Source organism: Ciona intestinalis, unplaced genomic scaffold (genome assembly GCF_000224145.3).
Source record: "Ciona intestinalis unplaced genomic scaffold, KH HT000077.2, whole genome shotgun sequence".
NCBI lineage: Eukaryota > Metazoa > Chordata > Ascidiacea > Phlebobranchia > Cionidae > Ciona > Ciona intestinalis.
The window spans coordinates 90,944-103,108 of NW_004190399.2; the positions used below are offsets into that span (position 1 = coordinate 90,944).

General features: G+C 36.6%; 2 protein-coding genes and 2 non-coding genes across 5 annotated transcripts in view; 1 reads left to right on the top strand and 3 right to left on the bottom strand.

Moving 5' to 3' along the window:
• The window catches only part of LOC100178170 (staphylococcal nuclease domain-containing protein 1), a 28,660-nt gene extending 23,053 nt beyond the window's left edge, over positions 1 to 5,607 (bottom strand). The window contains exons 1-11 of the mRNA XM_002128366.4: positions 5,437 to 5,607; positions 4,923 to 5,072; positions 4,293 to 4,413; positions 3,929 to 4,010; positions 3,256 to 3,416; positions 2,795 to 2,873; positions 2,281 to 2,458; positions 1,784 to 1,890; positions 1,264 to 1,446; positions 805 to 940; positions 347 to 447 (exon numbers count right to left, since the gene is read on the bottom strand). Coding sequence (XP_002128402.1) covers positions 347 to 447; positions 805 to 940; positions 1,264 to 1,446; positions 1,784 to 1,890; positions 2,281 to 2,458; positions 2,795 to 2,873; positions 3,256 to 3,416; positions 3,929 to 4,010; positions 4,293 to 4,413; positions 4,923 to 5,072; positions 5,437 to 5,511 — 1,373 coding nt within the window. The 5' untranslated portion in view covers positions 5,512 to 5,607. The remainder of the gene's footprint in view (positions 1 to 346; positions 448 to 804; positions 941 to 1,263; positions 1,447 to 1,783; positions 1,891 to 2,280; positions 2,459 to 2,794; positions 2,874 to 3,255; positions 3,417 to 3,928; positions 4,011 to 4,292; positions 4,414 to 4,922; positions 5,073 to 5,436) is intronic.
• A 606-nt stretch (positions 5,608 to 6,213) lies between these two features.
• Positions 6,214 to 11,643, bottom strand: LOC100175860 (uncharacterized protein C2orf50-like). Of its 2 annotated transcripts, XM_002128497.4 has the most exons (3): positions 11,482 to 11,643; positions 7,652 to 7,783; positions 6,214 to 7,030 (listed from the first exon to the last, which is right to left on the bottom strand). In XM_002128497.4, exons 1-3 carry the CDS (start codon positions 11,490 to 11,492, stop codon positions 6,799 to 6,801), a joined length of 375 nt encoding a protein of 124 aa, XP_002128533.1. In that variant the 5' UTR covers positions 11,493 to 11,643; the 3' UTR covers positions 6,214 to 6,798. The 2 variants fall into 2 exon arrangements, with proteins under 2 accessions (XP_002128533.1, XP_002128508.1); XM_002128472.5 differs by lacking the exon at positions 11,482 to 11,643 and having other exon boundaries at positions 6,263 to 7,030; positions 7,652 to 8,333.
• trnad-guc lies at positions 7,185 to 7,256 on the top strand. The gene has a single exon. It is a non-coding gene; the product is annotated as a tRNA-Asp (tRNA).
• Positions 9,031 to 9,112, bottom strand: trnal-aag. The gene has a single exon. It is a non-coding gene; the product is annotated as a tRNA-Leu (tRNA).
• Positions 11,644 to 12,165: the final 522 nt, after the last annotated feature.

Genomic DNA, 12,165 nt, shown 5'->3' on the forward strand with positions numbered 1-12,165 from the left:
TTAGCTGATATATTGGTGGAGAATGTAGATAAATTAGAATGTTATAGATTTACACTTATTTAAAACCATAAGCACTATTACTGTGTGGGGTAATAGACCTATTCCATTGGAATTATACGGTGGTAACCTGGCTGTTTTAAAACTTTGGGTTTAAACAAGAGTTGGCCTAGTATCCATAATTGGACAACAGAACCATGTTCCTAATTCTAAACCTTATGCATATTACATTCACAACAGTATAGACATAAAAATACAAAGCACTTTAAACAAGCCACACGTATATTTAAGCAAGTCCCCCTCATATATTTAAACAAGCCACACGTATATTTAAGCAAGTCCCACTTACATTCCACCAGACCTCACAGTAGCGCACGTACGTTCAGGAAATGCTCCCAAAGTATCGGTTGCAGCACTAGATGGCTTGATGTAGTCGATGGTGACTGTTACCTGGATAAAAGGTTGGGAAATTGAAATAATCATATTAACAACAACCTTTAAAATACTTGTGTGGCAAGTAATGCAGTGTAAGCTTAAAGGTTTATCATCAGCCAGTTTAGCTTAGTTTTGTGACAAAGTACCTAAGCTAAATGTGTCATATCACTCCTACACAAACATGTCGTGAATTTGTTTATTTTCTGTTTATGGTAATGCCTATGTTCAATTTGAAATTTTGAATATACACATTGTCACAATATACTGTTATCTCTAACTATAGGAAGCCAGATACTGCAAAGATGTATTAAAAAGCAGGAATTACGAAAAAAAAAAAGTTAAAAAGATTTGAAAACATTGGTCTAGTTTTACCTTTTTCCCGATAAGTTTCTTTCTCATAAATTCTCTTGCTTCAAACATGTAGGGGACGTCGTATAACGGTCGACTCTTTCCTTTGGGGGCCTCGGGGGGCGCGTCTTTACCCTTGGTGTGTACCACGTCATCAAATCTGGTGGGGAGGGTTTAAAGTATTATAGTAGGTAGGGGTTTGATTGTCTATATTTTTATTTTTTCATCGCCCCACTTGGCAGTGCACAAATATTATTTATCTACAAACATCTGCTGTATCAGTGTGTCCTCACAAGCTTTATAAACTGCCCAAACCCACATTTTACACAACTTTTACGAATCATAAACCAAAATAATTTAACTTTTAAAAAACAGTCAAAAGGCTTTGTGAACCATTGTAAAGATGCGACCCAACCAAGTCAAAAAGTATGTACGGTATATATGTACCAATGTACATAGAAGTAGAAGTATACAAACACCCACCTTGGGGGCCTCACACTTGCAAGATGAATGGTCCTCACATCACCATTAGCTGTCTTCACAGCGATGGCATCGGCATTTACAACCTGGATAACTTTGCCCGTGAACTCGCGCTCCCCTGTTATTGTTTCTTGAACCTTAGCAACATAATCTTTCCAAATACGAGACTTGCGTTCCTTTGCTTGCCTGTTAATAAACAACAAGGTTACGGATAATAGATACTAGACAAGATTAAATAAATGTTTTACTAAAAATTGCATAACGTAAATGAAATCTCTTTTTATAGTCAGGAGAACTTTAACTAAATGATGAATTGAAATTGTGTTGTTGCTGATACAAAATATATTAAACACTTTATCACGCCAAAAGTCAGAAAAAAAAATTAAAAAATAAAATTTGAGCTTGCGTCATAACAGCAATTTACTTTGCTAGAGTGCCAACTACAATGTAAGTGGTGAGTCTAGCGACATCCATATCAATTATAGCAACCTATATAAACACTCAGTGCCAACCCCTAACTTACTTTTCCATCGCCCTAAGTTTCTCAGCCCCTTGTGAGTACGAAGCAATACTCCAATCCACACACCTCGCGAACCCCTCACGTAGCAATATCTCGGTGATGTTTCCATTCTAGAGAAAGTAATAAACATCGTGAAGAATTTGTAAATGATCGAAAGAAAAGCTACTCTATATGGGTAAATTCCTACAGAATGGCACGCCTAGAGTTGGCCCATTACCCCAACATTGTATATGCACATTCTATTCTATATGGGTGAGGTTCTACAGTGAGGCACACCATGGGACCTGGGATTTAGGCCAGAGTTGGCCCATTACCCCAACATTGTATATGCACATTCTATTCTATATGGGTGAGGTCCTACAGTGGGCCTGGGGTTTAGACAAGAGTTGGTCCATTACCCCAAAAAATGTAAACTGTTATAACTTAATAGGGAAGTTTTGAAAACAAAATTGGACCAACAAAGTGTAGCAAAGCAGCCACGTACATAATAACCAACTTACAGGGTGAAGAACGGTTGCAAGGAGAATATTCTGGTTGGAAACTCCTTCCAATATAATCTTAACATCTCGTTGTAGAAGACGAGACTCAACGAAGAACTTCGCCTCTGCTGCGTAAGGATCAGCAATCTCCTTCTTTGGGTCATCGGGATCGCGTTTGATCATCGGGGTCTTGATTCCACTGAGGAAGAGGGGAGGATGGGGTTATGAGAATGTTTATAATCTATATTGTTGAGCACCTAAGGGTGGGACATGAGATTCACATCCAGGGTGTTACAACCCATTAGTGACCGAACAATGTTTGTTAGGTTTCTTGCCCAAGGACAAATCGATCAATGGTATCCGCCAGTTACAATGTGAGTACATAACCACTAACAGTGCCATTATATAGCAGCTTACCCACATTGAACAGAACTAATCAATTCATAGTTAAGTAAATACACAAATAAATTAAATTTAAAAAGCTATTATAATTCGCAAACTCGGTTATACATAAACATGTAGAATGTATATGTACCTTAATATGAAGGTGATCTGGTGGTGGGTTGGTAGCGAGGCTCGCATTGTACAACCGTCTCTTACATGTTCAATGACAACTGGATGAATAAGATTAATTATTTAATGCAGAGAAAATATTAAAAGGCGCTAATGGAGGAAAGAGACAAATTTTGATGTAGTAGGGGTGTCTAGGGCGGACATGCGTTGGTCATCACCCAGGTTTCTGCTTTATCAACAAATAACCTACATTTGTTTTAACACATTCCCGTTTGCTATTATGTTCACTACTTTGCAGCAATTGGAAAACAAACCCCATCAGCAAAATATTCCTTGTGAACTATTGCCGTGGGAATACATGTCTAACTATCCCTGCCTCCCCTGTATTAAGTTTGCCACATATATTACAACAACCCACTTATTCATCCCCACCTTCCAACCCCCCCTGTATTTGCCCAATCCTAACAAACCCAACCCACCAACCTGGTATTGGTTCACCACGATAAGAATCCACGAAGTTCCGTCCGTTATCGATTGTCCACGAGATGTTACGAACCGCATCATCGGGACGAGGTTCAACCCACTTACCAATCCCAGATGCTTTGGCTTGATCCTCTGCCTCTAGGAGGGAGGCATGCTCGGTACTGGAACAACATTGGTGGGTTAAGGGCATTTGAACATAACATGCTGCTGTTTTTCATTAGAAACGTGAGGTTAGGTAACACCATCCCACATATTAGTCGGTTAAGGCTTATATACCACAGCTTATCCAGTGGACAACCGCATACTTTATGTTTGTCTACAGTGTGGCGCATTAAAGATTGTATTTTATAGCATATACATTATACAAGGTTTAACACTACTTTTATTACATATTACATCGCCTAGCTTTTATATTTATATGGTATTCTGTATGGGTGGATGAAGTCCTACAGTGTGGTATGATACAAAGCTATATAAATATAAATAGTTATAACCTTGGATTTAGACTTAAGTTGGCTCATTACCGCTGTCCTATACAAGGATATATGAAGTATACCAATAAAGTAAAAGCTTTCATCTTTTGTGAAACTACTATATATATAATAATCATATAAAAATATATAGCCTATATAATAGTAATACAACCCAAGTTATCCTTTTATTTGTAACTTACTTGTCGGCTCTTACATTAACTTTCCTGACTTCAGCCATCCCATCTTTAATCTGCATCAAGTTCAAATTCTCCCCGTTGGCATCTGGTGGTAATAACATCATATTTATACATGTGTATGTGAAGGTTTAACTTCAAATTTTGAGTTGAAAGGTATAACACAGGTCAAATAATAATATAGCATTGAAAACTTTAAGAATGTGTGAAAGTTACTTTACATGCAATTTAAATGGTACATAACAACTCTGCTGTGAGTATAAGGTTTATGTAATAAACACCAAAACACCACAGGAATAAAACCATTTGAATTTCCCCACATTTCAACACAAAGTATCTTTTAATATTCATCATAATTAAGCCAACTTACCAGTACCAAGGTAGACAGTACCGTAGCATCTATCATTGTTAGGGGCGTAATCGATGGAAAAATAAATCTCTTTTCCGATGCATTTCTTACGCAAGTTCTCTCGTGAATGCCAAGCAAAGGGCTGGAAATGGAAAAAAACATTTTTATCATTACAGTTTCAGGTAGTATTTATTTTTAATATAAAATAAAGTTACTACATATATATATAATGTATTAATGTATATTGTGTATATGCCTATCTTTTTACTTGGAGTTTGCAGTTTTATTATTAGTGGTGTTTTAGGATATCCCCATAAATAGGATATCCTCAAATAATTATTGATTTACCATCACTGGCGAAAATACAGCAGCACCAACTGCACCGCACATACACAACAATTAAACAAATTTAATTCAGACTCTTTTGAAGATTGATAAAGATTTATATAAAAAAACAACATATACAGCCATACAGTCTATTAAATTCACCTCATATCATTTTTGAGGATGCAATATAAGATGCAACATTGAATATACAATTTTAATTAACTAGAATAAGCACCAAAGTACTCCAGGAATTCTGCTGCATTAGCGAAAACGCCTCTAAAATCAGGCTTAACGATATATTTCAAGGATTGCTTATATACATACTTCATCATTGGTGTCCACTGAATCCGGCACGTTCATGTTTGCTCTTCTACCCATACGAGGAGCAACGATGTTGGAAAGGTTGATTTGTTTCTCTGGTGGCGGACCTCCTTTGGGTTGGCCACGTACAATTATAGCATCGCCAGATAGAACCTTTGAAGTACATGAGTTATATTTACTTGGTGGAGTATGGTAGTAAAAGTCATATTAAATAAAGAGAATTAGAACCAACCAAAAGTCACGTCTATACTTTGACCAAGCGTGTTTGCATAAACACCCACCAGCAGGTTAAAGGCTGTTTATGCTTTAAGTTGGGAAGCTTAAACACATAATGTTGCTTCTCAGCTTCTGTTTCAAGAATATGGGTAATACAACAGGACATAGCATATAAATATGTTTTTACGCTAACCCCAGGCAGCGGGTACCCTTTACATTTTACCTATACTTCCCACTAAATGCCAAAGTCAATTTCTTGGTGTTACAAACAGTTTGTTACTTAACATAAGCCCCATCTTACCATTTTCACGATTCCTCTGCCTTGCTTGACAGTTGCAGTTGAGGTTGGGGTTGGGGTGGGTTGCTGGGTCGACATTTTGGCAACAATTTAAACATAGACTCCTAAGGGATTTATAAATGTATGCTTGGTAGCATATACTGGTGATGGTGACTGTACAAAGGTTTTTTAATAACAAATATTTCCAATTCAGTATTATACTGGGTATGGTAATAAAGAATTCATAATACTCTAATATCTAATATGGTATTGGGTTAGCCTGGCTACCCAGGTTCGACGCCTATGCTTTACCACTTTGTTTGACACTGCCACGTAAGCAAGGGGTTTTATATAAACAAAAAAAAGTCGTAAACTTTTTACGAGACTTAATATAAATACATATTATATAATACTGCTGTTAACTTTTATAACTTTTTATTTTCTTGCAAAATTTTAAAACTACATCTTCCTAAATAATATGCTAACGTAGTAAATAAGCGGATCTGCGTATTCTAATCTGTTTATATTCCAACTCCACTATCTTTGTATGTCGTACTACAGTGCGCCTACTACACAAAACACTGCTGACCTGCTTTAAAATAGTAAACTATCTTATTTACTATAAGCGGCTAAAATCGACGCAAGAAAGCGAAAAATCGCTCCTTTCGCTGTGGTTGTCACGTCATAGTGAAGACAACCGTGTACATGTGGCGTTGCTTCTGTGACGTCATAAGAAAAACTTCCTGTTTCGTGGATGGCTGACGTCATACCGTGGGAAAATTGAATTAGCGCCACCTATGAGAGGTATTTCAAATATCTCTGATATACGAAAATAGATTTTTTTTAAGTTTTAAAGCAATATAAATATGTTTTTATGCAATTTATCGTAATTTCAAACACGAAATAATACAATCTGCAATAATTAATAATAAAAAAATGACGTCACAACATGTTACGTCACAGAAATTTACGTCATACCTCCAATTTATAACATAAGTACATAATTCAATGGATTTAACAACTAAATGAACAAGTAATGGTACAAACATATAATCGCTGATATAATTGCACGCAAGAGGTAAAGTAGTTTGATATGGATGATATTATACAAATGCAAAGAAAACCATGGTAAAAGCAGGGCTATATAATCTTTGGTGTATGTCTACATATGTAAGGACATGGTTCATGTTTTCATTATCCTTTCTCGTCCCATTTGGTAGAAAACAAAGAATATTTACAGAATTACATAACGGTATCCTCATGACTCTAAAAGAGCGTTGTTAAGTGTTAAAACACGATTAGGAAACATAGGATAATATGTGCTAACGGTATCCATCATACCCACAGTACTATATAATTAGAAATACATATTTGGGGTTTATATTATTAATAACAAACAAATTCAGAATCCATTCTGATTCTTCTATTTGACGAATGAAACATAAATTCCATTTTCTGCATTTCCATTCCCCCCTCCGTATTCACTCTACTGCCGTATACATGACCTTGAGTGTCTGGTACAGTATCGCTAAAAACTGGCTCCCTTTCTGGTAGCTTTGGGGGTGTTTTAGGTCGTCCTCTTGGGTCAAAATCGTTTAGAAACCCCCAGTTTTTCTCCCTAAAACATAAATAAATACTATGTTAAAATGTTTATGGAAATGCCGCTAAATTCGGCGAATTTTAACGCATATAAGTTAATGCGAAGACAAATACGTCCGGCTATGTAAGAGAACGAGGAACTAAATAATGATTTCGCACGGTTCCAGACGTAGTCCTCGTTAGTATAGTGGTGAGTATCCCCGCCTGTCACGCGGGAGACCGGGGTTCGATTCCCCGACGGGGAGGCGTTTTTACAATTTTGTTCAACATTTTTTTTTAATTTAACATAATCTTTTTTTGCATTAAAGGGTAATTTGGAAAAGGCTTAAAAATACTTAACAATATTTAATCGTTAAATATACATGAAATTCGCATGAAATCCCAGGTCCTATGAATATTATATATAGCATAGCTCGTCAGAATAGCAGAACAGCGCTATTGGGGCAATGGGCAAATTCTGGCCTAAATCTCAGGTCTCATGGCATGCCCACTGTAGGACCTCACCCATATAGAATATAATGTGCATATACAATGTTGGGGTAATGAACCAACTCTGGCCTAAATCCCAGGTCCCATGGCGTGCCTCACTGTATAGGTCCTCACCGATTTAGAATACAACAATACATAAACACATACTAACCATTCTTTGACGCTTTTCCATTCACTGTCAACTTGCTCACGCCAGATTTTGTTCCAGGAAACCTCATCAAATTTTTCCACATTTTTCGCCGCATTTCGTTTCAAGCCAGCAGATGTTTGCGTCGCTTCAGGTCTTGTGGTTGAACGATGGACAGCCGTCGTTTCACCGAGTGGAAAGCGGTAACCAGCCGATGTTGTACGTTTAGGTTCCATTTTTTAGGTTGAGAGTTAAAAGAAATAAGCAACAATTTGGTTTAAAGTTAAACTATAGCGTTTGTTTATATTTATGAATGTATTTTTTAAAAAACGCGGCGAAACTCGCCTATTTATCCCTGAAAAGCGAGAGTAAATTTAGATTAAATACAATTATGTTGTGTCCATGGATTCAGGCCAGAGTTGACCCATTACCCGATAATGAATGAACACATATAGGGGCGCTATATCGAACTACGTTAAAAGATACAAACCACCAGACACTGATGATATGGTAAAATAAAATGGAGCACACACCAACTAACCCTGGCTTAAACCCCAGGTACCTTGTCGCGTGCCGCGCTGTAGAACCTTATATAGAAAATATAAAGTAACGACAAACATAATATGCTGTACGATTGGAATGTTTTTGTTAATCAAATTAAATAAAAAAAAGAATAAAATTGAACAAGGAATGCCTGTGTATGTATGAAAGTTGTTCATCCTTACGTGGCGGGAATGACAGTCGGTAAAATTGGTGTTTTTTTTATACAAAATAAAATCGGATACCATACTTTGTATTGCTATTATAGCTCCTTCACGTCACAGTGGGCATTGTTGAATCATAACAAGTCGAATTCGAAAATAAAATTTAAACAATTGGCGGGATTTAAATTCGAATTCTAGTTTTGTAAACAATGGGTAAATAATAGCCGATTGTTTTATAATAGACAACAATAACAATGGGGGGTAAATGCATTGTTATAGAACAAAGGATTCAACATTTTAGAATCATCACAATGCCTCCCTTTTTCCTTTTAATATGACGTCACAATAAAATTAAAAAAGAAACGTCTTTTATGTAACAATTAATTCCGTTCTAACGATTCTTATCTAACAATTGAACTGTTACGTTTAATTATTGGGTGGGAAATTGTGATTGTATACCTTACACTGAATAGACCATGGGGAGACACGCCACGGAATAAGTTTCAGGATTGTATTTTGTAAAACCAGAGCTTCTAAAACCATAAGTTAATTCAGATAACAAAGCAATTACAGTCGTTATAACACAGTTGTTCGGTTTCATACACCTCGTGCGCGCTTATGAGCTACCACGTATGTGACTTTGTGAGTGATTTTTTAATTTCTTAAAAAAAGTAGGCGCACCAACAAAGATAAAATTTATGGCAGCGGTGGGATTCGAACCCACGCCATCGAAATGACTGGTGCCTTAAACCAGCGCCTTAGACCACTCGGCCACGCTACCGACGGTATACGGTAGAAGTAACGAGTTAAGACTTCCTTCTCACAAAGGAAGTTGTATGCACGCGTTGTTGGGGGGGGGGGGCGGCATTTGATCATTTGAATTACGTAGGTCTATAGTAAGTCGGGGCAAGATGGGACAAGTTTACATTCTGTTTTATCGCCCTATTTGTTAGTAAACAAAGAACATTTACAGAAATATATAACCGTATCCTCACGACTATAAAATAGCGTGGTTAATTGTTAAAACACGATTAGAAAATATGGAAAACTACTTGCTGACGTTAAACCATCCTCCCCCACGCTGACGTTAGCCCAACCTCCCCCACCGTACTATATAATCGATAAACGACTTATGTCACAGAAAAGATCGAATGGGGCATGATGTTAAAAGTTTCATCGGAAAAGTAAAAAAACTCTAAAAACAAAAATCCCCACAATTTTCAGAAACCTATACCAAATATTGAACCAGTATCAATTATTACAGCGTCACTTTATAAATAAAACTCTACCGTCAGCGGATTAAATATTTAAGCAATAAAATAAATATTATTTCAAGACGCGTCGAGTGCTGCTTGTGAAATTATAAGTCATGACAAAGCAAAGATTTTAAAGTTAGCAGCCCTGTAGGTACTTTTGCGCCGCACATCAAATTATTGAAAAAATATTCCAAACAACATTTGCGGATACTATGGCTATTTCTACGCCAATACATTCAAGCCTATAGTCAACAGTTTTCAAATTGAAACACTTTTAGGCCCCACAATGTACTTGTAACCTCTGTATGATTGCACAAAGAGCATTAAACTTATATTTTATATTTCTACACAGCTTGCTATAAAACTTGTCTGTAGGCTATTGTTTATTATTAAAAACTTCGCGGAACATCTTGGATCTTGTATAGACACACAGTTTAAACCCTTATACAACTAAATGCGACGATTATTTTGCCTTTTATGTTGTACCATATGTGTGTATAAAGATGTGGTTCAAGCTGTAAAAACCACCAAGTTGAAAGCCCTCCCATTAAAAGCGTTAACATAGCAATAAAAGTTTACGATCCGGTTTCGCTAAGCGATATATTTATGAACGTTTGTTGTATTAACTGACATCCATTGTAAAACTGCGTACATATCTCCTTAAACTTTAGGTTAACTACCGGGTTCCGGTAAATTGCTACCCTCGTTTAATTCTATAAGGGTGAAGTCCTATTGCCATGTGCGTTAGGGAATCTATAGACTGTAGTGTATAAGATAGATTCGGCCTTATATCCCAACAAGAGGCAAAGTATATCGAACTTGCTTAATCTAAATCTATGCTGAAACAATTTTACTTTTATGGGTCTAAACTGAAACAATTTTACTTTTATGGGTGGGGTAAGATGGGACGCGTTTTCATTCTCATATCGTCCCATATTTGGTAGTTTACAAAGAATATTTACAGAATTATATAAACGTATCCCCAAGACTCAAAAATCGCGTTAGTTGCTTGAAACACGATTATGAAATATGGAATTTATGTGCTAACCGTATCTATCTTACCCCACGCTACTATACTGTTATAATCATAACAATAAAAATATTCTTCTTTATAACACTCGTTGAAAATATATTGGCCTGTAGACTCTTATACGTATACTAACATACATGGCTGAGATGAATACATCCACCTTACCCCAACTATACCCTACAATGTGACCTTATTAAACTGTAAGTCTGATCGCTACCAAATATTTAATAAACATAAATATCTTTCACTATCCCGCCTTTCCTTCTGATGTTTCGAACAAACGACGCTGACACCGCGTACAGTAGCTTTGTGATGTAACAATCCGGGCCATACGTTGTGTGTTTATTGGTTGACACGGTAACACGAAACACAGGGGCGGGCAGCGTCACATTCAGCCTATTGTTACGTCACGACGCGCGAACGATTCGGATTTCTGTTACAGACACAATGGTTGACTCGTCTGGTTGTAACCAAAGTTTACGGGTTCGAGGCTCGATGGTGCTACCATTTTGAGCGTATGTGTTCTTGGGCAAGACATCTTAACAGCAATTGCTCCATGGGTTATTAAAATTGTCAGCCATACATGAAAATAATCACCAACAAATATAAATACGCGGAACGAGGTGTATTAAACAGAACACCCGTGTTATAACGACTGTAATTTCATGCGAGGATAAATAAGTTACATATGTGGTAACTAGTAAGCAGACACGAGGTGTATAAAACATAACACTTATTTTAACCGGTGGTTTTAACGATTGTCGATGCCCTGCCAGATGAGGTAAAATAAATTACCTATACGTGGTAACTCGTAAGCGTTTATACAAGCCTAATGTTATTTATAATAATAAAGTTAATACTTACATTTGAGCCATCTTCACTTTATTCCCACAAGGTTGCGTTGATGTTTAAATCCAAGAAACTAATATTCAAAGGTTATTATTCTGAAAATGAAACTGTTTCATATTTTGAGAGGAAACCGGTATTTATTTAATTTTTATGCTTGTTTAAACGAATAAACATTGCTGTTTGGTTTCGAATGAATAATCCAAGTCCACATATATCCGCCTATCTACTACCAAATGAAGAAAATATAGTGAAAAGGTGTCCCATCTCCCCCCACCCTCCTACATATAGGACTACAATAATGTAAGCATAATTATAGTGTGTTGGACAAGACGGATACCCCATCACCCAAATCTCATATTTCCTAATCATGTTTTGAACGTGAAGATGCGGTTATACATTTCTGTAAATTATGGTAATTGCCCACAGTACTATAGGGCGAGAAAAGATGGAACACTTTTTATTTTAATTTCACTTCCAATTTAGTAGTAAACAAAGAAAATTCAAAGAAATATAAAACCGTATCCTCACGACTTCCATAGACCGTTGTTAATTGTTTAAAACACGATCAGGATGTCTGGATGTTATGCGTTAAAGTTGTCCCATCTTACCCCACCCAACTATGCTGTGATAAGCATTACCGTTCACTTTATTACACGCTCGTTAAACACAATCTACATGTATTAGCTATACATCGCTATT

What these genes read in the sequence shown, in the direction of transcription:
- LOC100175860 (XM_002128472.5), bottom strand. Translation starts at nt 7,863, where the DNA reads ATGGAACCTAAACGTACAACATCGGCTGGTTACCGCTTTCCACTCGGT. An exon ending in TGGAAAAGCGTCAAAGAATG is followed by an intron (nt 7,031 to 7,651) that starts GTTAGTATGTGT and finishes TTTATGTTTTAG; the next exon opens with GGAGAAAAACTGGGGGTTTC.